Here is a 27,011-nt window from a genome sequence, read left to right on the forward strand (position 1 = left end):
CTGCGACATGTCATGTGCACCACTCTTGATAGTTGTCAGCTTTATGGGACTTAATCCCCGATGCCAATGATAAATGCAGAGAGGTGTATGTAATGGAAAACAGCTCTGATCTCCTTGTCCAGTCACATAGATCTCCCTGCTGCATCTACTGTGATTATGAGGCCGGGGTCACACTTGTGTGCAACTTGTGCGAATATCGCATCACACTGCCCGGACCGGCTGGCTTCTCTTCTGCCAGGAGCGGCTTCGCTGTATGTATTTCTATGAGGCTGACCCGCTCCTGTCAGGACAGCCGTTGCCGGTCCGGGCAGTGCGATCCGATACTTGCACGAGTCACACGCAAGTGTGAACACAACCTAAGCAGGGTAGGAGTGCAGACCTGTGTGTCGTTACATATACCTTTGCATCTATCCCAGTCATTGGTGCATGATTCCCTGAAATCTGACACTGATCCAGAGCAGTGTATGTGATACACTGCAGCTCTCATCTCATGGCACTGTCAGTGGGGTGAGGGAGGGTGCAGAAGAGCAGAGCTGCCATTGCAGTGAGATGATAGCTACCACATGTCACTTACACCACTCTGGATTGTTGTCAGCTTTGAGACTTGCTCTCCAATACCAGTCATAAATGCAGAGAGGCGTATGTGATGAAAAACAGCTCTGATCTCCTTCACGGCTCATACAGATCTCCCTGCTGCATCTACTGTGATTACAAGCCGGTTAGGAGCGCAGACCTGTGTGTCATTATATACACCTCTGCATCTGTCCCAGGCATTGATGCATAATGTTCTGATTGTTGGAACAGAACCAGGCCAATGTATGTGACACACTGCAGCTCTCATCTCATGGCAAAGTCAGTGTGAGGGGGATGAGGGGTAGAGCAGAGCTGTGTGTCATTACATACACCACTCTGCATCTATCCCAGACACGCAGATCTGTTTTCCTCCCACCACTTGTAATCACAGATAATACAGAGCAGTGTATGTAATGACACACATTACCCTGCATCTGTAATCACAATAGGTTCTGGCAGTGAGATCTGTGTGACCTGGTGAGAAGAGCAGAGCTGTGTGTCATTACCTACACCTCTCTGCATCATCCACAGGCATCAGGGAATAATTCCCAAATAGCTGACACCAATCCAGAGTGGTGTACGTGATATGTTACAGCTCTCAACCGACAGCACTGTCAGCTCTGCTCTTCTCCCCGCCCCCCCCACACACACACACACACACACACACACACACACACACACACACACACACACACACACACACACACACACACACAGTCAGTGCCGTGAGATGAGAGCTGCAGTGTGACACATACACCACACTGGTTCTGTGCTCACATTCAGGGCAGTATTCCCCAGTGCCCAGGGTAGATGTAGAGGGGAGCTTGTAATAACACAGATTTACTTTAATGGAGGCAGGTTTTTTGGCGAATAACTGTAAAGCGTGGGGTTAAAATTTCCCCTCGAAACATAGCCTATGACGCTCTCGGGGTCCATACGTGTGAGTGTGCAAAATTTTGTGGCTGTAGCTGCGACGGTGCGGATGCCAATCCCGGACACACACACACACACACACACACACACACACACACTCACACACTCACACACTTATATATTAGATACGTCCATCCGCACTTCTGTGTCCCTGGCCTTCATAGTATAATGCTTGTCTCTCTCTTTTCAGCAGCGGTGGACCCCTGCCAGGATTCGGAGTGATGGGGATAAAGTGTTGACCGCATCAATGAGTCACCAGAATTTTAATCAATATTTAATGCACAGAATGTTCCACCAGCGCGGTATAATAATTGTAATAAAACGGCCGCAGACGCCTGAGCTATTTTACGACAAAGCTTCTGCGGATGTGCGTCTATAAATAAACCGATCGGGGGGGGGTCATCGTCGCTCCACATCAACAGCATTGCGCTATTAGTGCACTTTTTATATAATCACCTATCAGCAAGGGATTGTTTTTAGTGAACTAGTAAAGGTTCTGCCTTGTAGTCATGAGCTCTGTAGAACACTGTCCGGCAGCTTTCTGCCTATGCATAGTGTACACAGGAAGCTTCCAATCAGTGGTGGGGGTGGGGTTATACAGAACTCAGCATTCAGGGAACTGCTAGATCTGCAGCAGAAAAAAAGAGGGATTTTATCAAAACTGCAGCAAGCGGCCAAGTAAATGTTACATTGCTGGAATCAGGGTCTCTACCCCTGCATCATAGTAGTAAAAAAAGCTGGTGACAGATTATAAATGTGGCATATATTTGGGGCAATAATTTAAATAGATTTGTTCTATAACTTACCCCAATTTCAGATTATAGTAAACCTGAAAGGCAAAATGAAAGAAAAAGGGGGGCGCTGTCTTGTATGATGTCATAAAAATCAGCAGGTAATTAGAAAAAAATGTATTACCCAGCAAGGATAGGTACAAGGCTAGAAAAGGCTTGGCCGGAATAATACCCTCCTGGCTGCTGCCCTGCAGGACTGCAAGCCATCAAAACCCCTTACTGAGGGCTATGGCGGTATTGCTGGACAGGAAAATCATCCGTGTGGCTACAATCCAAGAAAAAGCTGTTGCTGAGGAAGATGTAGCATGGATGGAGGTAAAATATTCTAAAAAGGACTATAAACCAACACATTTCGGTGTATATTAGTATATCAGACAATATAAGGGTCGCAACTAACATTTGAGCTTAAGGGATGAAGAATGACAGCGGAAGTGAGTACACCCTAGCTTTTTGGGCGCCCCCCGCTCAATGTCTGCTAACCCTGGTCTATCCATATTTACCACCTCTAGCCACTGATAAAGGCGTCCATCACCCACAAATATAAAAAAGTGCTGCATTTCACCGTTTCAGGTCAAAAAGTGTTGAGGTGCACTAATATAAATCTTAAATGTCAAAAAATACACATGGCTAATATAGTCACTCCCACACCAATATCATTTGAGGCCTAAACCAAGATACCCCAGGCAGCAGGATTTTACTTATCTACTGGGGTCATCACAAGAAAGATCCTGATTCCTGACGCGTTTCCCCCCCCCATCCATTTTCAGGGTTCATCAGGGGATGCTGGATGGACTTTGGATAGGAGCCCAAGGTATTTAGGCCATTAGGCCATCTTGTTTGTTGCTCACTATCCTAAGAGGGGCAGAAGATGGTCCATTACAGGTTCCCCGCAGTTGTCCAGTGTTTATTAAGCGCTGTATACGCCATTATTGAGGATGACGCCTGCGGGGACTGTGAGGAGGAGGACGCCGCCGCCTGCGGGAACCCAGAGGACGCCGCCGCCGCCTGCGGGGACCCAGAGGAGGACGACGCCTGCGGGGTCCCGGAGGAGGACGACGCCTGCGGGGTCCCGGAGGACGACACCTGTGGGGTATGACGACTGCGGGGACCCAGGGAAGGATGCCGTCGCTTGTGGGGACCCAGAGGAGAACGCCGCCTGCGGCAACCTTGTAATGGACCATCTTCTGCATTACCAATGCATTGGGCGCCCTCTAGAGGTGGCTGCAGGTAGTTACATTGTTATTTCTTTATCGTTCCTATTATAAATATGAAGGACTGGAGAAAACGGGTTTATTGCCGCGCTAAAAACCACGAGCACGTATAAGTCAAATTATTCTCTTTATTTAGATCATTCCTACGCGTTTCCGAGGCTCATCTGCCTCCTTCATCAGGAAAAAAGATTCTTTTTCCCTGATGAAGGAGGCAGATGAGCCTCGGAAACGCGTAGGAATGATCTAAATAAAGAGAATAATTTGACTTATACATGCTCGTGGTTTTTAGCGCGGCAATAAACCCGTTTTCTCCAGTCCTTCATATTTAAAATCTGCTCTATAACGGGGCCGCTGCAGAACCACCCAAGCGCTCATCCATGCTAACAAAGGGGTTGTGACTGGCACAACCCGGCCAGGTGAGTGCACTGTTTTTATCCTCTTTCACTCTGTAAACCGGGTAAAACCCTATTGCGCCTTTCTTGTCTCCCCCATTACAGCACTTTATCGTTCCTATGGGAGACCCAGACCATGGGTGTATAGCTACTGCCCCCGGAGGACACACAAAGTTACTACACTCAAAACGTGTAGCTCCTCCCTCCCAGTATATACACCCCCTGCTAGCCAGTCCTAGCCAGTTTCATGCTTTGTGTCAGGAGGATCACACACACACATGCATCCTTTTTTGATTTTCATTTTTTCTAAAGATTTGGAAGAAAAGCGGGTCCACTGGACCCCCGGCATGTCCCTTCACACTCCCCTGGCGGCAGTGCTGTTAAGGTTGATTCAGGGCAAGAGCCCTTCATGCCGCGCTCCTTCACCATCCCATGCTGGGGCTCTGGCTTGAAGTGGGAGCCAACACGGTTCTCACTGCTTTGCAGGAGACCGGCCTCCATCCGCAGCCCTTTGGCAGGACCCTGCTGGACGGAGCACTGGACCCCCACCCCACCAGGGACTGGACCCTGCGTCTCAAAGCTAAGTATAGAGACGTTATTCAGAGGGTCCTTCTGCAATGTGGGGCACTTTATTAGGGGGACAGTGTTTGACTTTGATAATGCTGCTTTTACTGTGTTTCCGGCCGGTTCCACTGTTTTTTTCTGTGTACCGCGCCGATGATGCCTGATTTTCGGCCGCATGTTTAACTCTAGGCCCCGGCTTCAGCCGCGGCCTAGTTTCGTCTCGTTCCCCTGCATGTCAGTCATGCAGGGGGACGCTGCAGCGCCGCTCTGCACAGGGGAGGACACTCCTTGTTGGGGAGATGATTCCCTCCCCTGTACATTTCTTAGCCCTCCGATTCCCGCTCCTGGGTTAACCCCCGCCCTCCCCCCTCACTCTAGCGCCATTTTCTCAGCGTTCTTAGTACGCTGATCGGCGCTGGCTGCAGGGAGTGAATATCTGGCTGGGGGTCCAGGCTTCGAACCTGGGGGGGCACTCACAATAGCGGCCTGACAAGTCACAACCTCTGGTTGTGCACTTTTATACACTAGCAGGGCATTGTGAAGGAGTTAATTCTTTATTATAGAACCTCCTCCTCAGCAGCATGTCTCACTAGGAGCAAAGCTCCAAGGCTGTACACTACATGTTCTGCATGTAGGCTCATATGGCCTGAACCGGAACAGACCCATACTGTAATGGTTCTTAGGTGGTGGTGCCTCAGCCTGGAGTCTCCCCAGGCTGAACCCCTGTCTTGTGTTTTCTAGACATTCTAGACAGAGCCCCCCACCTCTGCAGCAGGTCTCACAGAGCGAGGCTGCAGGCTGTTTTTTATTATCCACTGCTGGTAGTCTCAAACGGCTGTACCGAGCTCATAACCGCTGTGGCCCCTCAGCTTGGAGGCTCATGCATGGTCCCTCCAGCTGCTCCGGGTTCGGTGGCTGACCCCTGGGGGAATCTCTTTTTCCAGGGGTCGGCTGTCCCGGCATCCGCTGAGCATGCAACCCCCTTCTCAGGGCGTTTTCTACTTGCTCAGCAAAGCTCACAGACCCCGTCCTCCTGACAGGGAGACGCAGGGTCCCCTGTCCTCCCCGTCCCGCAGCTCCGATACGAGCTGACTCACTGGACGAGGAGGATGTCTCTAACAGGGGCTCGGACGCTGCTTTACGTACTTTGATCCGTCCGTAGATGACGGGGATGCGAATGATTAGATTGTGTCCATTATACTTGTATTGGACCTCCATCCGCCTGTATCAGGGGAGTATTCCCCGCTGGCAAAAAGGCATCAGTATACCTTTAACAAGACGAGGAGTGTGTTCCTTAACCACTCCAGTTTTCAGCCCGCTGCGTCCAAGCCCGCAGCCTGTCCTGCAGATCCCACAGCGGGGTTCTGCTGCCTGTCTCCCCCTCCCATCAGAGGTGGTCAAGGAGTGTACTCATTCGCCAAGCGTGGCCACTCCGGTGTCCAGACTTTCAGCCCGGATAGTTGTATCAGTGGCTGACGGCACCTCTATAAGGATCCCACGGTACATTAATTTTGTACTGGACCTCAATCCGCGGAGTTACCTTATCTAGGTGAACACAACGTGTGTTCCTTAACCACTCCAGTTTTCAGGCCCCTGTGACCAGCCCAGGGTCCGCTCTGACAGTCGCTTCCCATGAAGCGCGATTCTGAGGACTGGGTTTCCCCCGTCCACCAATGGTGGTCAAGAGGTGGGCTCATTCACCTCAGGTGGCTCAGCCCGGACCGTTATGTCAGTGGCTGATGGCTCCTCAGAGGAGATGCATTCCCTCACAGGGACTCTATGCCCAAGACGGTTGCCTGAACTTCCAGACTTCAGTCTTTCCATCCTCTGCCAAGTCTGCCATGCTGGACACCGCACAGCGGTGGTTTTGGCTACTTTCCTCGCTTTCCGCAGGTGTGGCTTCGGCAATGGAAGGCAGATGCCTCTATAGAGGTTCCTTGCTGGGCTTCCCTTTGGTGGGACCAGTCTCTTCGGAACCAACTAGATGAAATTTAGGAAGCTCTCGGCGACGAAAGTTCTTCCTTGCCACAAACCTAAACCAGGGCAGGAATCAGTTGAGGTTTCGGTGGTTTCCGTTCCTCCTTCTGGTCGTCCTCTAGCTCGGCCTTAGTTCATAGAACCAAATGGCTTGAAGCTGCGTCTTCAGAAGACCGCAGGAGATGCTACCACGGAGTCAGCTTCCTCCGAGCTATCTGGCCACGCCAACCACCTCCTTGGTCGGTGGCAGGCTCTCTCCACCTGGCGACGTATGGTTCTAACACGTCTCCGTTCAGTGGGGGCGAGTTTATATCTCCCATGGCTACAGGATGGATTTCTGTCCACCCGCCAAACAGATTTTTTCTGTCAACTCCTCCCAGTTCCAAGGCCGCCGCCTTCTCACAGGCCGTGGCATTTCTTGCAGGCCAACGGAGTAATTGTTCCGGTTCCCGACTGGGAACGGTTCTGAGATTTTTGCTTAAATCTATTTCTAGTCCCCGAAGAGGGCGGTGCCTTCCGACCTGGATCTTTACCTTTTCAAGCATGGTCAGGTGTGGCGTTTTCACATGGAGTCTCGGTCTTGTTCCGTGTGTTTTTCACCGGATCAATCAAGAACCCAAGGAGATTCCCTAGTAGCCATCGGCATCAGAGATGCTTTTCTGCAGGGGTCAATCGCAGGTTCACACCAGCGTTGACTACGTTTTGCCATCAGAGTGGTTCAATTCGTGGCTCTTCCCTTGCGGTTAGCCACGGCCCATCGAGTATTCTCATGGGGCTGCTGTGATTAGGGTCCTGCACCCCTAAGGATCGGCAGTGATCGTTTGCCCTGGACGGCCTTCTTCTCAGGGTTTCATCCAGTGCAGACTCTTAGCAAAGTACTTCGCTTACTCTCACCACTCTAATCTATTCGGGTGGCTTGTCATTCTGTCCAGGCCCACTCTGACTTCGCATCAGAGGTTTTCAGGGACGCAATTCGAGACTCTGTCGGCACTTGTGAAGCTGCTCTTAGTCGATCAGTAGTCCCTCCGCTGGCGGTCGACGTCGTTCTATCAGACACCAAATAAGGTGCTGGTCAGACGGTGGCATCAATGGAAGCGATTCCTTGCCCAGTTTCTCCTGCGTCCTCTGAGACTGGAGGGTTTCCGCTTTATACGCGACCTCCCTCCTTCTCGGAGTGGTGGCTTCGCCACTGACCAGGGGTTCGTTGCAGTGGTGGTATCGGCCACTCTGTCTCAGGGATGCTCCTTCCTGGCCCCGTCCCGGGTGATTCTCACCAGGGTGCTGGTCTTTCCGCCTTGGGAGCAGTATATCTCCACTGTGGAGCGCAGGGCGCTTGGACTCTGTCCGAATCAGCCCTCTGGTTCAATGTGCTGGAAATCAGAGCTGTATTTCTAGCTCTCTAAGCCTTCACCATCTGTTGGCGACTAGGCACATTCGAGTCCAGTCGGACAACGTGACAGCGTTTTCCTACATCAACTTCCAGGGCGGGACACTCAGCCGCCTGGCAATCTTGGCGGCTCATCTTTCTTCAGTAGACAAGGGACTCCTAGTCCACCATATCCGCAGCCCACATCCTAGATGTGAAAACTGCGAGGCAGACTATTTCAGCTGTCCAACCGTGGTCCACAATCCTCAGGTTTTGCGGTAGGCACACTAGTCCATGTTTGATCCCAGCTTCGTCTCTACCTCTTGCCCAGAGTCCTGCGCAAGATCAGTTAAGGGAGCCGTCGGGTCATTCTCATTCTCCAGACTGACCCAGGCAGGCTTGGTACCCTGACCTGCTCCTTCTGTCCGTTGGGTTGCCATGGCATCTTCCGGACCGTTCAGACCTTTTCTCAAAGGGGTCCGTTTTTTCCGTCAGAATTCTGGATTCTCAGATTGACGGCGTAGCTCTTGAGTCCTGGATCTTGGCGACTTCTGGTATCCTTCCTGAAGTCATCTCCGCTATGACTCGAGCTTCAAAGTGTCCTTTGACCTTTTTAGCCTTGCCGACCCTCCTGTCTCTTTCACAGTCCGGTTTACAGCTAGGACTATCCCTCATTAAGGGACAGGTCTCGGCTCTGTCAGTATGTGCCAGCGGCGTATCGTCCGGCTGGCTCCGGTGCGCTCCTTTCAGGGCGCATCTCACATTATTCCGCCTTTCCTGCGGCCTATGGAGCCCTGGGACCTTAATCCGGTCCTCCCGGTTCCCGGAAACCCCCCTTTGCGCCTCTTAGGGAGGTTTCTTGGTTTCATCTTTCACAGAAAGTAGTCTTCTAGTGGCTATAATTTCCCGCCAGAGAGTTCTAGCTGTACTCTCTCGGAGTCACCCCCTTCTTGGCCTTTTGCATCAAGACAAGGTGGTCTCCGTCCGACTCCGGACTTTTTTCCCTGAGGTGGTTACTGCTTCCACCTTATCCGGGGCAATTTTCCTGCCTTCCTTTTGTCCGGCTCCTGTTCATCGCTTGAGAAAGCGTTGCATATCCTGGATCTGGTGCGGGCGCTCCGGATCTATGTGTCTTGCACCGCCGTTATTAGGCAGTGCACCTCTCTCTGGTGCTGACCGCTAGTCAGCGTAGCGGTCTCTCGGCATCTAACCCGACCCTAGTTCGTTGGCTTAGGTCGGCCATTTCCGAGGCCCAACAAGTGTACTCAAGTGCCTTCCCCGCCGGGGATCAGAGCACATTTGATCAGACCTGTCGGTGCCTTTTGGGCTTTCAGGCTCCAGGCTACGGCTCAGTAGGTCTGTCAGACTGCAGCTCGATTAGTTTGCATACTTTTTTCGAAGCTCTATCCAAGGAATGCTTATGCTTTGGCAGACGCGGGCTTAGGCAGACGCATCTTTCAGGCGTGTCGCCCATTTGTGAAGTTAGGTTTTGCCTGCTTCTCAGTGGTCTGTTTATTCCCACCCATGGACTGCTTTGGAACGTCCCATGGTCTGGGTCTCCCATAGGAACGATAAAGAAAAAGAGAATTTTGTTTACTTACCGTAAATTCTTTTTCTTATAGTTCCGTCATGGGAGACCCAGCACCCTCCCTATTGCCTGTTGGCAGGTTTGTTGTTCCGGTGTCTTCACCGGCTGTTATTGTTGTAGACAGAGGTTCCGGTTCTTCCGGTTTTTACTGTCTCTTCTTGTGGGTGGATGTCCTCCTTCAGCTTTTGCACTAAACTGGCTAGGACTGGCTAGCAGGGGGTGTATATACTGGGAGGGAGGAGCTACACGTTTTGAGTGTAGTAACTTTGTGTGTCCTCCGGGGGCAGTAGCTATACACCCATGGTCTGGGTCTCCCATGACGGAACTATAAGAAAAAGAATTTACGGTAAGTAAACAAAATTCTCTTTTTTGCTCTAGTTATGCAGATGTGGAGCTATTATATTGTAGCACACTAACAATGTAGCAGGAATCACGGGGGGAAATAAAACCAGACCATACATGAGCAACTTGCAGCTCCACTGTGTAAGGACATTTATTCCAAAATAAAAATTAGACAGTTTTTTTGTTGTTGCAAAATGTTTATCTAAACAATAAATCGGTAACTGCACAATTGAAAGCGATGTTTAAACATAAAAGTATAAACCTTGTTAATGATAGCGCCCCGGTGAAATAACATTGGGATCAGTCCCAGCCCTATCGGGACTTGCAATGTGCGTGTATTGATGACGTTACCTTCATATTGTACAATGGTGGTAATTTGGATGGACGCGGCGGTGGCATCACCCACCACAGGGGTCTCACCAGTTCTTTACATCATTAGCCCTGAGAATTGTGTCACATTCTCTACTTGACCAATGGAAAACCCAGAAAATGGAGGTAGTGCTGCTCTTCTCTGAAATTGGTGGTGGATCAATCATTAACGAGGCGCAGATCATGCACATTAGGAGTATTATATGATGAGCTAAGTGGCATTAGGAAGCTGAAATTTAGCATACGGTATATGCAACGCTCCTCGTGGCCAGGTGAAAGCTTTGCAGGCGCTCATGTCATATCCTACAGTTTTGACGGGAGATGGCTTTGGATTTCGGGCACCATCTGGTAAACAATGTCTGATTGGTCATCAATGTCTGATCGGTGAGGTTGGCGATCAGTTGTTCCCAGAGCCAACCGGACCTGCTCGGTGGTGGAGCTACACAGCACCATCTAACGTATAGTGGCCGGTTATTGCATATTTGAACCAATAGGTGCCAGATGTACAGTACCTGACCGCAGCCACTATTCCGTTGGCGGTGCAGTAGTATTTTTAGGCGGCGGCACAGGTAACAGCTGATTGGTGGGGTGTGATACCTGGCACCCCCGCCAATCACACACTGGTGACCTTTTCTAATGATAGGTCATCAATATTAAAGTCCTGGACAACCCCCTTTAATATTGCACTCCTGCTTCCTACTTTTCACACGCACATTAGCAGCAATAAACTGACTCCATTTGTTTGCATAGCATCGCTCTTTCCTCATGCTCTAGCCTAGACCCCAAGGACATTGCAATGGGAAGTGGAAGTGAGCTATAACATCACCTATTGCGGAAGGTGGATCCTGCGTTATCTATTGTATATAGAGACTTATTGTAATCCTATCTGTGATGATAATGAGACTGCTGAAGTATAAGTCTAGTGTTAGGGTTAGTGTCTAGCTGCACAAAGTTGTGCCAGATGCTTTAGATCTGTGTGTAATGCAAAGATTGACATCCATGATAAAAAAAACAAAAACAAACCCCGCTGCAGATTGTTTTTTTCCTCAGTATCTCAAAAGGATTTATCCACCATGTCAGTGCTATAACATCCTGCAGATTCTCTAGCCAGAAAATGTGGAGCAGATCAATAGTAGGGGAGTATACAAAACAGGTAACAAACCTTGTAATGCTTCGATAAGTCCATCTTGTTAAAGAGAATCGGTCAGCAGGTTTTTGCTGTGTAATCTGAGAGCAGCATGATGTAGGGGCAGAGACCCTGATTCCAGCGATGTCATTGCCTGAACTGCTTGTTATTTCAATAAGATCAGTGTCTTATCAGCAGGAGATTATCACCAAAATACTAGTTGTCTTGTGGCCTGTAATCCTTCTACTCCCTATGACGCCACCCCATCACCGACCAGCAGCTTTCTGTGTACACTGCATAGGCAGTAAGCTGCCAATCAGTGTTGTATGTGGGTTATACAGCACTCAGCTTTTATAGAATTTCTAGATTTGTAGCAGAGAAAACATGGCGTTTATAAAACGGCGGGAAGTAGCCCAGTAAGGACACATCACTGGAATCAGGATCTCTGTCTCTACATCATGCTGTTAGCAGGTTTTTGCAATGTAACCTGTCAGCCTTCCTTTATGCCTAATCTGGGGTTTAACAAAAAAAAAAAATCAGAACTTCTTTAAGATTGGAATAGGACGTTAGAGTTGCCTTTTTGCTTTCAACAACCGCGCCGCTTTAGTCTATTTGCTCTTTCTGATATTGCAGCTTAGTCCCAAGCAAGTGAATACCTGAGCTACAAAACTGGACACATCGCAGGGAGGCAGACTGCTTGGTGCTGTTCCTTTAAAGAGAACTAACCACCAGGATTTTCCTATATAAACTAAAGCCAGTGCTATACTGGCGCTATCATGCTGATTCTATACATACCTTTAGTTGTGAGATCGGATGTATACTTTCTGAAATACAGGCAAGTAAAGTTTGTGAATTGCACTGTTACTTGATTGATAGCAGCTGCAGAGTATCTAATAGGTGGGTCGGGTTTTGCTAGTTATTCCTGCCCCTGTCTGCTGCCTGTCCTGCCTCCCCCCTGTCTGTTATTACAGGGGCAAGAAGGAGAATTAGCAAGACCCAATCCACCTATTCAAATAGTCAAATTCAAATCTTTATTTACCTATTCGATATTCTGTAGCTGCTGTCAATCAAATAACTGAATTTCACAATCTTTACTTGACTATATTTCAGAAACTGTACATCCAATCTCACAACGAAAGGTATGTATAGAATCAGCATGATAACGCCAGTATAGCACCGGCTTTAGTTTATATAGGAAAATCCTAGTGGGTGGTCCTCTTTAAATACACTTGTGATGGGGAGGGTCATTATAAAGATGAGGGACCGAAGCAAAAGTAGGTTTTTGATAATCTTGCTAAAAAGTGTGTGCGGATTTTTGTTTAATAAGATGAAATTGGTAAATATTTGGCCCCAGCACTTACTAAACTACAGCCCCAGGAGCTGGTGAGAATAGCAATGGTTATCAAGCTATAATCAGACATTCTAGTGGTATAAGGTAGGTAGTCATTGTCATCACAGGCCACATACAGTACTGGGCAGCAGATACGTCCTGGCACTTACTCTGGGACCCTGTGGAGTTATTGGGGGCAGTTTTGTGTATAATCACAGCTCCGGATCTATGCAGCTCTATCCTTAAAGGGAACACGTCACCAGGACAAGCTTCCTATAAGAATCAGGCCTGTATATGAAAAGTGAAAGGATAGGACAAGTGTCCCCTCTAAATATGCAGCCAGGGCGCGGGAAGAGGAGTGTTACTATATGGGTAGGAGTGGGGTCCTGACCCTCTGTTACACATCCTGGCTTACCTTTCCCCACAAGAACATTTCCAGCATAAAGTGAAGCATGGGCGGGACAGTGGCTCAGTGGTTAGCACTGCAGTCTTGCAGCGCTGGGGTCCTGGGTTCAAATCCCACTAAGGACAACATCTGCAAGGAGTTTGTATGTTCTCCCCGTGTTTGCGTGGGTTTCCAGTTTCCTCCTACACTCCAAAGACATACATATAGGGTCTCTAGATTGTGAGCCCCAATGGGGACAGTGTTGCCAATGTATGTAAACCGCTGTGGAATTCACAGCGCTAGATAAATGAATAAAATTATTATTAAGTGTAAGAGAGCCCTTCCAAAGTTATAAAATTTGGAGATGGATGTAAATCTGATCGCAACACTTGAAGAAAATTAGTCCCAATTTAACTTTGGGATCACATGATCAGTATCAATAACATGCGGTGCTGACTGTGTAGCAGCACATCTGAGGATTTGGGCACTAGATGACTGCCAGCATAACCAGTCTGGCGTATAGGAACTCTGCCATAATGAATATAAATAAGCCCCTTCAATATATGTGAAAATGATGAAAGCCAGTGCTGGAATCAGGCTCTCTGACCCTACTTTCCGCTCCGCTCCTAGTGACTGCAGTTTAAAGTTGCAGTGTAATCTATGAAATGTTAAAGTTTGTCCTCTCTATGAGGACTTATCGAAATGGGATAAGCATGATTATTAGTTTATAATCCAGATGTAATACCAGAAGCCCTGGCACATCTATAGAAGGAAGCTTACCGTCCATACGGATCATAATAGATGTGCAAAGGCCTCTGGGTATTTGATCTGGAAAACTGATAAAGGGTGTGAAATGAAAGTACCTATGCTTTTTACGGCATGAAGTCACAATTTAATGAAATTTCCTATTTTTGGAAAAGCCTCTTACCGAAAACCTGTCACTTGCCATAAATATATACCGTATTTTTTGGACTATAAGATGTGCTCTTTAGCAAGGAAAAAAACCTTGCTAAAAAGTGTGTGCGTCGGATAGTTCAGAGGAGCTTCCTGTGGTCGTATAAGACACCTGCTGCACCGCGTCCTTCCCGATCCCTAAGAGAACCTCTCTCGTCTCCTGCCCCACACTGATCTGTCCGATCACTGCAGGGAGGAAGCTGCCAGGACCTGCACACAGGCTGCAGGGAGGAAGCTGCCAGGACCTGCACACAGGCTGCAGGGAGGAAGCTGCCAGGACCTGCACACAGGCTGCAGGGAGGAAGCTGCCAGGACCTGCACACAGGCTGCAGGGAGGAAGCTGCCAGGACCTGCACACAGGCTGCAGCACCGGAGTCACTGAAGGACCTTTAAGGATTAGGCACATACCTGGAAGGTATACTACATATTTAAAATACTCAAATATATAGTGTGGGTGTAGCCCATGTACACAATATTGCTGCATGCATAGTACAAGCACACTCATTTCTGATATATATACAGTGTGTCACCCATATCCTGTCCACCGCCATTAACTTGAGAATGGCGGCAGCTATAGGCATAAAAGTGGTGTCTAGGTATAGTAAAGTAGCCATGCGTTAAGCAGTGAAACCACCTATAGCGCCACCTGGTGGAAAACAACGGAATTAGCATTTTTATCTCGAAAACAGAACGAGATAGAGGAAAAAGTGACTTACAAACTTGTAGGGCATCAATTCAATACGAATCGACACCTTGCATACAGAAATCCTATGATTAGAACGTGTAAAACTCACAAGGCTGCGGACGTGAAGCGATACCTCATGGAGACCTTCCTACATGTCATTGGGTATGGTGGCTGTGTGGAGTGGCCTCCACGCTCACCTGACCTGACCCCATTGTACTTCTTTCTGTGAGGTCACATCAAACAGCAGGTGTATGCGACCCCTCCACCAACATTGCAGGACCTACGACGACGTATCACAGATGCTTGTGCAAACGTGTCACCTACCATATTGCACAGCGTGCAGCAAGATACAGTATATACAGAGTCCAGATGTGCATTGCAGCTGACGGTGGCCAATGAGCGCCATATGAGTGACCAGCACTCAATGTTTTGGGGGGGGATCAGGGGTTTCATATCATAGCATTTCTGTATACAATGTGTTGATTCATATCGAATTGATAATGCCCTACAAATTTTTTAATTCACTTTTTTTCTCTATCTCATTCTGTTTTCGAGATAAAAATACTAACTCCGTTGTTTTCCACCAGGTGGCGCTGTAGGTGGTTTCATTGCGTAGTGCATGGCTACTTTACTATACCTAGACACCACTTCTATGCCCATATCTGCCGCCGTTCTCACGTTAATGGTGGTGGACAGGATATGGGTGGACACAGTGTGTCTGTGTGAGATTATATATATATATATATATATATATATATATATATATATATATATATATACACACACACACACACACACATATACATATACATACACATACATACACACACATACATAATCTCAGAAATGAGTGTGCATATACCATGGATGCAGCACTATTATGTACATGTGCTGTAAAGCTACATGTGTATAAATCACACACTGCAGAGAAACACTTAATATATCTCTTACCTCCCTAGCCTACACCACTACTTTATAATTAGTGATATTGACCCCTCCACTTCTTTATACCTCCATGAAACTTTTATTTAGTAGGAAATATATTCCCATTTTCTGCTAAGGTGCCTCCTTGTCAGAAAATACAGTTGTGTTTTTTTTACCCTGGTGTAAATGCTACTGTCCTGAATCTGGAGGGGCTTTTTTTGTTCCTCCCCCTTTGTTCCCACCTCATTCCTGGATGTATATCTACTCTTTTTAGCCAACTTGGCATGACCCCCATGAAGACATATACAGGGAAGGTTTCCTGACTGCACCCAACAAAGCTAGATTTACATCAAGGAAAGAGTGGTCCATAGCTCAGGGACAGGAGGAACAGATAACAGCACCAGATTCAGGAGCCCAGTGGTATTTACACAGGGGAGAAATGAGATCTTCACGGCAAGTGACAGGTCCTCGTATGAAGTATGCTCCCTCTAGTGGTGATGGCAGGCAGATAAATTGTACAGTTTATCATTTTTTGGAGAGCAGTGTCATAAAATCAAGGCTCAGCCCCTAGGTAACTATATTAAAATGAATCAGCAATCTAACAGCATGGTGATGAAGGTGGAGAGTCACTTCACACTTCCCCCTCCTTAATATGGTAATAGCTAATAGCCAGTCTATTATAAAGCATCAAACTGCTGGTTTTTTTGACTAGTAAGAGAGGTGCTTTTTAGCAAGAAACAAAAAAAAAAAAAACCTTGCTAAAAAGTTTGTCTTTCCCCGATCACTAAGCGAACTTCTCCCACCTCCTGCCCCACACTGATCTGTCCGATCGCTGCAGGGAGGAGCAAATGAAGGATTCCAGCAGACTACAGGTGTATACAGTGTGTCCACCCATATCCTGTCCACCGCCATTAACTTGAGAACGGCCGCACCTATAAGCATAGAAATGGTGTTTAGGTATAGTAAAGTAGCCATGCGCTACACAATGAAACCACCTATAGCGCCACCTGGTGGAAAACAACGGAGTAAGCATTTTTATCTCGAAAACGGAACCAGATAGAGAAAAAAAGTGAATTAAAAAATTGTAGAGCATCATCAATTCAATACGAATTGACACCTTGCATCAGAAATGCTATGATTAGAACGTGTAAAACTCACAAGGCTGCGGATGTGAAGCGATACCTCATGGAGACCTTCCTACAAGTCATTGGGTATGATGGCTGCATGGAGTGGCCTCCACGCTCACCTGACCTGACCCCATTGGACTTCTTTCTGTGAGGTCACATCAAACAGCAGGTGTATGCGACCCCTCCACCAACATTGCAGGACCAACGACAACGTATCACAGATGCTTGTTCAGACGTGTCACCTACCATATTGCACAGCGTGCAGCAAGATACAGTATGCTGTCCAGAGTCCAGATGTGCATTGCAGCTGATGGGGGCCACTCTGAGCATCAAAGTTAAATGAGCGCCATTCAATGTTTTTTTGGGGGGAGGGGTCATGGGTTTCATATCATAGCATTTCTGTATGCAAAGTGTCAATTCGTATTGAATTGATGATGCCCTGCAACTTTGTAACTCACTTTTTTTTCTATCTCGTTCTGTTTTCGAGATAAAAATGCTAACTCTGTTGTTTTCCACCAGGTGGTGCTATAGGTGGTTTCATTGTGTAGCGCATGGCTACTTTACTATACCTAGACACCACTTCTATGCCTATAGCTGCCGCCGTTCTCAATTTAATGGCAGTGGACAGGATATGGGTGGACACACTGTATACACCTGTAGTCTGCTGGATTCCTTCATTTGCTCCTCCCTGCAGCGATCGGACAGATCAGTGTGGGGCAGGAGGACACACTGTATAGTATCACATATCCGAGGTACACCACCTAATAAAAGCCTGTGTGTGGGGGACCGCTGTCAGGTATCACTGTAGTATTTCCAAAACAATTTCCAAAGCATCAATTCACACCAACACCAATCCTATAAATCTGCCTGGTCCATCCTATAGCATAAAAACTACATAGTGCTGAATAAAATAAAACCGTCGGAGGAGCTCACCTGCCTTCACTGTATAATTCAGAATACCAGGTTAGAGAAAACTAACTTTTTTGTATATTGTTTTTGTTTTTAATCTTTTAAAAGAATGAGTTAACGCATGTCTGCTTAATGCTCTGATAAAGATTTCGGGAGGAAATGTGCTCCTTTATCCAACCCCCACGGAAACAGTTTCACAACTCGGAAAACCCCCCAACAATGTAAACACCACTACACAGTACGCAACTGCCCTGGAGTAAAACACGACCCTGGCACGCTTATTAAGAGCTGCTTTTTTTGACTTTTGTTTTTAAGAAAACAAAAAAAAAAAAAAACCCTCATGCGCCAGATTGGCATACAGGCCGCTATGGCACTAATGGGGGTTAATAGTCATTAAAAAAAATAATAAAAAGGGTGCGGGACATAGAAATAGGCAGAGTTAACACCAACCAGCTGCCGCATTGTCCCAAACGCATTGCTCTGCAAGCCCTCCCCCCACAAAACATCAATAGGGTTTAAATTAAATAAATGGGTCCATCCCCTCCCCTCAATCCCCTTTTCTCCCCTTCCAAGCATTAAGTTAATGTATTTAAGAGCCAGTTAAACCTGAAATATAAAGGTGAAACACTTTCTGGCACCATCAGAAGATTCTTACTAAAAAAAAAATTAAAAAAAGAAAGCTAAAATAACCCAAAATGGTAAGAAAGTGCCTGAAACATGTTACCAGCATTTAGAGCCCTTTCGAATTCAAGGCAGAAAAAGGTGTAAAGTAGTTAAAAAAAAAAAAAAAAAAACACAACAGAACAAAAAAAGAAAAAAACCATGGAGTCTCCATTAAATTTCCAGGAAAAGTCCAGAGTTAATGAAGGTGACGGGGATGTGGCGCCGGCGGTGCTAAGTCTGCTCGTCCGCGTCCATGGAGTCTGTGCCTGATGATCTAATACATTTGGTTTCCTCATCCTTTCTCCTTCTCTCCATTTCCCATTCCACAAAGGTATCGAAGAGACTCGGCCATGCCTCGTCCTCGCTGTAGTTGCTGAGGTCGGGTCCGATCACCTGAGTAAAGTTTAGGAACATGTTCCACGTGTCCCGGGAGATTCCCTTGATTCCTGAGGGGTTCTCAATTAGGAAGTCTAACCACTGGTCCAAAATGAGGGGTTTGTTTTGGGTGAACACTAACTTCCAGAGGGCGATGGCTATTTCCCGGTGTAGTGACCGCTGGCCCTCCTCGGAGTCCAGGCCAAACTGAAAGGTGAAGCGATAAAGATCCTTGAATTTGTCTTCCTGCTTGGCTTCGTGCAAGAGGCTGGGAAACCGGCTGCAGATCCCGTCAAGGCTGTCCGCGTTGATCGCCTTGCATCCCTCGAAAAACTCTTTCCTGTACAAATAAAAAGTGGAAATATCACACACAGCTTAAATATGTGATTCTCCAGGTCAGGACAACTATGGTGATCTGCAACTTAAAGGGGTTGTCCACTACTTTTACATTGATGGGCTATCCTTAGGATCGGCCAGGGTCCAACACCCCACACTCCAGTGATCAGCTGTCCTCGGTGCTGGTGGTCGCCAGAAATGCTCATTTCTTGAGTTGACCCGTCAAACGATAATATCTGACCACTACACATCTATCTCCCATTCAAATCAATAAGGAGGAGGGTGTGCAGAAGACGGGCCAGCTCTGGAACTGAGCACTTCCGGCTGCCTTTTCCAAGAACAGCTAATCGGCGGGGATACATAATATTGGACCCTGGCTGATCAGACATTGATGACCTATCCAAAGAATAGGACATCAACGTAAAAGGAGTGGACAACCCCTTTAACATTAGAAGTCCCAGAGAGGGGTCATATGACATTTCTACCATGGGAACCCTAAGGAGCTCGAAATTCCTGGGACTTCTAGTGTTAAGGGTGGGGGGGTGGGGGTGGAGGAGGAAGAGATTTCAACTATTATACGGTTTGTTTAGTTTTTAATTTTTTAGGCTCGATCTTGCGATCACTTGATCGCCGCTGCAATACTATGGTATGGTATTGCAGTATAGTAGGAGCCTGACAATCTCCTATGAAGATCTTACAAGCCAAGCCAAACAGGGTTCTTCAGGAGGCTCCTGGCTGCCAGGGCGACCAGCAGCAGCATTTAAGAGGGTAAACTGATGCGATTGGTCCTAACTTCCATCAGTTACACTTGGATGCTGGCACTAGCGATGCAATAATCCTGGCTAATGTAGGACACTTCAGACATATGAATGTATCTGTTAATACAAAGTTACAACATCGATACAAACAAACAAACAAAAACTGACCTAGTAAATTTGCACATGGTGGCCGCCTGGAATTTCCATGCTAAAACTAGCACTTTAAATTCTGTAGGGTCCACGCACAAGTCATTGCAAAACCGTTCCATGCCTTCCTCCAAGATGACGTCTTCTCGCTCATCTTTGTATCTCCTAAACAAGTCTTCAATTCTCTGTAAGGACGACACCTCTGCTCCCATGCCCGGCTCTTTTTTCTTGGCATCACCAGCGGGCCCCTGAAGATGGCTGGCCTCTACTGCAGCATCCTGGCCTTTATTTGTTCCGTTGACTAAGATGTCCCCTGCGGCCTTCCCTACCGCTGACGTGTACTCTTCTTTGTGTCCTGAGCTTCTTTTGTTGGATTTGTTAGATTCCCGGTCACCATTTTTGCTGCCTAGTGTGGATGAAGGATTCTTACACTTTGTGACACACTGGCCCATGTTTAGTGTGTCCAGTTTTAGAGCAGTCCGCCTTGTACCAGACACCGTCTCAACGGATGTTGGATACACGTCAACATGCCACCATCCCGAGGAGCTGTCTGTCCTAGAAGTAGGAAGGGAAGAAGACAAAATATCAGGATTTGTTCACATGGCTGCTTTCTTCCAAAAACAGTAACACACACACACACACACACACACACACACACACACACACACACACACACACACACACACACACACACACACACACACACACACACACACACACACACACACACACACGTCTCCTCTTCAGCTCTAGACTCCTGCAGTTAAGAGACCTTTGGTGGCATCATGGTTGGTCACCAAAGGTCCTTAAGTTCTCAGTTTAACTTCTAACATCGGCCCTGACTGTAACTAGGCCTTATTTCCTTATTTTTGGAGAAGGGCTTATATTTCAAGCATAGATGAAAAATCTTTTGAAATCATACTAGGGCTTATTTTTAGAGGAAACAAAGGGAATTAGAATATGTGAGTGAGGGTGGTGGACCCCCTGGAATATCCAGCATTCTGAAAACCATGGAAAACCCATGACTTTTTTCACTGAAAGACCAGGCCCTAAAAATAAAAATATGGTTAAAAATCTGCAATGGCAAAAGCAAGTGGCTGAGGATTTTGCTCTACATCTCACCCTCTGCACTGGAAAGATGAAATTTGTGGCTGCCAAATTTTATGGCCTTTAAAGGGCATCTGTCAGTAAAATCAAGCCTCCTAAGCCGTCTATATGGGCATTTAGGTAATAGGAAGCTGAATAAAATGATACCTTGATATCTGCAATCTGAGGTCTTATACCAGAGAAAACCATGCTTTTCTTTATATGTAAATGAGCTGTTCCAGGCTATAGATCTCCCTGAGAATCTGCCTTCAGAGCTTATTGTAAATAACAGGGAGCATTACCAGTGTGAGACATGTAATGACTGACAGTCTGCTCTCCTGATTTACATGTCTCACATTGCAGTTAAAATAAGCTCTGAAAGCAGATTCTTAGGGAGATCTATGTCCGGTCCATAGATCTTAACAGCTAATTTACATATAAAGCAAAATGTGGATTTCTCTGGAGTCAGACATCAGATTTCAAATATGAAGGTATCAATTTATTCAGCTTCCTATGACCTACATGTCTATATATACTGTTTAGGAGAGTTGATCCCACTGACAGATGCCCTTTTTGATAAAGGGGTAATCCAGCCCTGCTTGCTTCTACATTGGATGGTGAGTGCCCACTTCTGCCGGCTAGGGTGCATGTGCGGCACATATCACTCATTTGTCCTATTAGTATGTATAGTACATGAGCGAGATATGATCCCAACTCAATGTAGAAGTAGGGCCAAATTTTCCTTTAAAAGATGTAGCCATTGTCCTGAAAATACCCCAGAATTCAGGGCACTATTTTTTTAGGAACCTATATGGCTAGGGCCTTTGTTCCTGCCATATATACCATGGATTTTTTGATGCGAGGATATGGGCTTTGTATTAGTAGCCGCACTGTAGATGAGATTTTCGGCGATATCTTCCACCAGTGTAAATTAACCAGTGCTGTGGATGTGAAATCTGCTGTGGATTTGACCATCCTGCTCCATTGATCAGACTAGCTCTGTTCAGGAACAGTCCTGGCGGCACCGGAACGTGAGGACGTCAGAGGGCTTGTGTATAGGAATGCGGCTGTATTCTGCCCAGATGAACAGTGCCCTACACATGAGCTGACCACAGCGCTGCCGCTCTCTGGATCTGATCTATCCCACATTTCCGAATAAAGGAAATTCCTAGAATTCCTAATGCAGAACAGGTTACACAGGAGCCGATTCATGCTCACAATTCGGGATGCCTCGTGTCTCACAGATTTCAGAATAGGGCGAATTTACAGGAATCACTGATGATGCAGAGAGAAGATCGGGCAGATCGAAGAAGTCGCTTGCAGTTTTACAAATTAGAAAATTTGCATTCTCTCCCCAATAATAAAACGTAACAAGCCGGACCTTTATCAGCAGCTCTAAATCTGGTTTCCTGTCATCTGTCCTTGTCCATGATTCATTTGTGGATTTCTTTCCAAGAACAAGAGCAGATCCCAGACCAAAAATTAGGAAAACCCATCAAGTTCTAGAGAAGGCTGGAAACATCAAGAAACTTCCTTAGAAAAAATTAATTAGTATTAGTGTGGGACGGAATAAAATACAGCTGAATGGTCTGACTACACAGGGTTTATTTGTAGTCTGTAACCATGGAGACCATAGACAATATTTAAAGGGGTATTCCCTTCTTGTAAGATGACATAATACCGCTAAGATATGCTATCACTGTACTATTGTCAGGGGTTCAATCAACCAATCGAACCGGAGCATGAAGGGGACACTGGTCCTTTTCTAAATTTTTCCTGGACAGCAGCACTTTTGGCTACTTGGACATGCAAGAAGCCGCAGCTCGCCCCAATTAATCTGTTACATGAAAACACTTATCTGCATACACTGCAGTTCGAAAGTTTAGAGTCACTTAGATATTTCCTTATTTTTTTAAAGAAAAGCTAATTTTTTTTCAATGAAGCTAACATTAAATTAAACAGAAATACACTCTATACATTGTTAATGTGGTAAATGACTATTTTAGCTTCAAACATCTGGTTTTGAATGCAATATCTACATAGGTGTATAGAGACCCATTTCCAACAACCAGCACTCCAATGTTCTAATGGTACATTGAGTTTGCCGTGTTAGAAGGCTAATGGATGTTTAGAAATCGCTTGAAAACCCTTGTGCAAGGTTAGCACAGCTGAAAACAGTTTTGCTGATTAGAGAAGCTATAAAACTGACCTTCCTTTTGAGCTAGTTGAGAATCTGGAGCATTACATTTGTTGGTTCCATTAAACTCTCAAAATGGCCAGAAAAAGAGAACTTTCATGTGAAACTCGACAGTCTATTCTTGTTCTTAGAAATGAAGGATATTCCATGCTAGAAATTGCCAAGAAACTGAAGATTTCCTTCAACTGTGTGTACTACTCCCTTCAGAGGAGAGCACAAACAAGCTCTAACCAGAGTAGAAAGAGAAGTGGGAGGCCCCGCTGCACAACTGAGCAACAAGACAAGTACATTAGAGTCTCTAGTTTGAGAAATCGACGCCTCACGGGTCCTCAACTGGCAGTTTCATTAAATAGTACCTGCAAAACGCTAGTGTCAGCGTCTACAGTGAAGAGGCGACTCTAGGATGCTGGCCTTCAGGGCAGAGTGGCAAAGAAAAAGCCATATCTGAGACTGGCTAATAAAAGGAAAAGATTAATATGGGCAAAAGAACACAGACATTGGACTGAGGAAGATTGGAAAAAAGTGTTATGGAATCGAAGTTTGAGGTGTTTGGATCACACAGAAGAACATTTGTGAGAAACAGAACAACTGAAAAGATGCTGGAAGAGTGCCTGACGCCATCTGTCAAGCATGGTGGAGGTAATGTGATGGTCTGGGTTTGCTTTGGTGTTGGTAAAGAGGGAGATTTGTACAAGGTAAAAGGGATTTTGATTAAGGAAGGCTATCACTCCATTTTGCAATGCCATGCCATACCCTGTGGACAGCGCTTGATTGGAGCCAATTTCATCTTACAACAGGACAATGACCCAAAGCACACCTCCAAATTATGCGTGAACTATTTAGGGAATTAGCAGGCAGCTGGTATTCTATCTGTAATGGAGTGGCCAGCCCAGTCACCAGATCTCAACCCTATTGAGCTGTTGTGGGAGCAGCTTGACCGTATGGTACGCAAAAAGTGCCCATCAAACCAATCCAACTTGTGGGAGGGAGGAAGCATGGGGTGAAATGTCTCCAGATTACCTCCGCAAATTAACCGCTAGAATGACAAAGGTCTGCAAAGCTGGAATTGCTGCAAAGGAGCATTCTGTGCCGAAAGCAAAGTGTGAAGGAGAAAATTATTAACTCAAGTAAAAATCATTATTTCTAACCTCGTCAATGTCTGGGCGATATTTTCTATTCATTCTGTAACTCATTTGATAAATAAAAGTAGGATTTTTCATGGGCAAGACAAAATTGTCTGGGTGACTCCAAACTTTTGAACTGCAGTGCGTATATATATCTACAGATACTAATATAATTCAATTTGTGACCAGCTTCTCTCTCTAGGCTAGTTTCAAACTTGCGTTGTTTTCCTTTAGTCGCAATCCGCCGTTTTGGAAAACAGCGGAATACGTTAACGGATTCCGCTGCTTCCCATAGACTTGTATGGACGACGGATTGCGACTGATGGACCGGTGTTGCTTCCGCTGGCCGACGCTGTTTCTTCCGCCGGGTGGAAGGAACGCAGCATGTAACTTTTTTTGAGCAGGGGAATCCTTAGGATTCCACTGCACATGCTCTCTCTGACTCCCTGCACATGTAATCAGGGTACACATTGGGTTACTAAGCAAAGTGCTTTGCTTAGTATCCCGATATTTACCCTGGCTACAGGTGCAAGGAGCCAGTGCGCTAAGTGATGTACGCTGGTAACCAAGGTAAGTATCGGGTAACCAAGCAAAGTGCTTTGCTTAGTTACCCGATATTTACCCTGGCTACGTGTGCAGGGAGCCCGACACTTCCCCGCTCGGCTCCACCCCCTCCCGCACTCCACTCCGCATGTACACACGCACACACACACACACACACACACACACACACACACACACACACGTCCCCAGCCATGCGGTCCCCACAGCACTGACGTCCTCGGCGCCATGGCCCCCGCTCGGCTCCACCCACCCCGCACACATTCTTGTCGGCCGAACGATCAGCTGATCACCCGGCGGCTGGCTACTGTGAGCGATCAGCTGATCACCCGGCGGCCGGCTACTGTGAGCGATCAGCTGATCACCCGGCGGCCGGCTACTGTGAGCGATCAGCTGATTGTTCACAATAGTCTGCCGCCGGTAAAACTGTAAAAAAAAAAAAAAAGCAGATTGCGTTGTTTTGTACGATCCGTTGCATCTGTCACACAACGCAATGCAGCGGATGCCGTTCAACGCAAGTGTGAAACTAGCCTGAGCTGACTCCGAGACGTACAATCCTGTTGGGGTTATTAGTGCACCGACCATCCATCTGCAAATGCGTGACCCCAAGAACCTCTTCCAGTTTATCATGTCCCCTATGAATTGTAAAACGCTACAGAATACGTTGGCGCTATATAAATAAAAATTATTATTATCTTAACAGCCGGATAGCGGACCTGAGCGATGGCACCCGTATACTTTGAATATATCAATACAGCTAATATGAAGCATTCGTTTCTTTTATTTTTCATTTAATGTTTATATTAAAAGAAGGGAATTTTGTTTACTTACCGTAAATTCCTTTTCTTCTAGCTCCAATTGGGAGACCCAGACAATTGGGTGTATAGCTATGCCTCCGGAGGCCACACAAAGTATTACACTTAAAAGTGTAAAGCCCCTCCCCTTCTGCCTATACACCCCCCGTGCCTCACAGGCTCCTCAGTTTTGGTGCAAAAGCAAGAAGGAGGAAAAGTTATAAATTGGTTTAAAGTAAATTCAGTCCGAAGAAATTTCGGAGAACTGAAACCATTGAACATGAACAACATGTGTACACAAAGAACAACAGCCCGAAGGGAACAGGGGCGGGTGCTGGGTCTCCCAATTGGAGCTAGAAGAAAAGGAATTTACGGTAAGTAAACAAAATTCCCTTCTTCTTTGTCGCTCCATTGGGAGACCCAGACAATTGGGACGTCCAAAAGCAGTCCCTGGGTGGGTAAAGTAAAACCTCGAAATAGAGCCGTAAAACGGCCCCTTCCTACAGGTGGGCAACCGCCGCCTGAAGAACTCGCCTACCTAGGCTGGCATCTGCCGAAGCATAGGTATGCACCTGATAGTGTTTCGTGAAAGTGTGCAGGCTCGACCAGGTAGCTGCCTGACACACCTGCTGAGCCGTAGCCTGGTGCCGCAAAGCCCAGGACGCACCCACGGCTCTGGTAGAATGGGCCCTTAGCCCTGAGGGAACCGGAAGCCCAGAAGATCGGTAAGCTTCGAGAATAGGTTCCTTGATCCACCGAGCCAGGGTTGATTTGGAAGCCTGTGACCCTTTACGCTGGCCAGCGACAAGGACAAAGAGTGCATCCGAGCGACGCAGGGGCGCCATACGAGAAATGTAGAATCTGAGTGCTTTCACCAGATCTAACAAGTGCAAATCCTTTTCACATTGGTGAACTGGATGAGGACAAAAAGAGGGTAAGGAGATATCCTGATTGAGATGAAAGGGGGATACCACCTTAGGGAGAAATTCCGGAACCGGACGCAGAACCACCTTGTCCTGGTGAAACACCAGGAAAGGGGCTTTGCATGACAGCGCTGCTAGCTCAGACACTCTCCGAAGTGATGTGACTGCTACTAGGAAGGCCACTTTCTGCGAAAGGCGTGAGAGAGGAATATCCCTCATTGGCTCGAAAGGTGGTTTCTGAAGAGCCATCAGCACCCTGTTCAGATCCCAGGGTTCTAACGGCCGCTTGTAAGGAGGGACTATGTGACAAACCCCCTGCAGGAACGTGCGTACCTGTGGAAGTCTGGCTAGGCGCTTCTGAAAGAACACAGAGAGCGCTGAGACTTGTCCCTTAAGGGAGCCGAGCGACAAACCTTTTTCCAATCCGGATTGAAGGAAGGAAAGAAAAGTGGGCAAGGCAAATGGCCAGGGAGAAAAACCCTGATCAGAGCACCAAGATAA

General features: G+C 46.8%; 2 protein-coding genes across 7 annotated transcripts in view; one reads left to right on the forward strand and one right to left on the reverse strand.

The window, feature by feature from the left end:
- Nucleotides 1-3,441, forward strand: part of LOC142245375 (RNA exonuclease 5-like) — an 87,466-nt gene extending 84,025 nt beyond the window's left edge. For 4 of the 5 annotated variants that reach the window (XM_075318027.1, XM_075318028.1, XM_075318029.1 and 1 more), the window contains exon 20: nt 1,697-3,441. In XM_075318027.1, the coding sequence (XP_075174142.1) occupies nt 1,697-1,745 (49 nt within the window). In that variant the 3' untranslated portion in view covers nt 1,746-3,441. The remainder of the gene's footprint in view (nt 1-1,696) is intronic. The other variant, XM_075318031.1, reaches the window with a different exon arrangement.
- Nucleotides 3,442-18,110: 14,669 nt separating this feature from the next.
- Nucleotides 18,111-27,011, reverse strand: part of DCUN1D3 (defective in cullin neddylation 1 domain containing 3) — a 96,966-nt gene continuing 88,065 nt past the window's right edge. For both annotated transcript variants that reach the window (XM_075318039.1, XM_075318040.1), the window contains 2 exons: nt 19,847-20,380; nt 18,111-18,924 (listed from right to left, as the gene is read on the reverse strand). In XM_075318039.1, coding sequence (XP_075174154.1) covers nt 18,441-18,924; nt 19,847-20,380 — 1,018 coding nt within the window. In that variant the 3' untranslated portion in view covers nt 18,111-18,440. The remainder of the gene's footprint in view (nt 18,925-19,846; nt 20,381-27,011) is intronic.

Source organism: Anomaloglossus baeobatrachus, chromosome 7, assembly GCF_048569485.1.
Source record: "Anomaloglossus baeobatrachus isolate aAnoBae1 chromosome 7, aAnoBae1.hap1, whole genome shotgun sequence".
Taxonomy (NCBI): Eukaryota; Metazoa; Chordata; class Amphibia; order Anura; family Aromobatidae; genus Anomaloglossus; species Anomaloglossus baeobatrachus.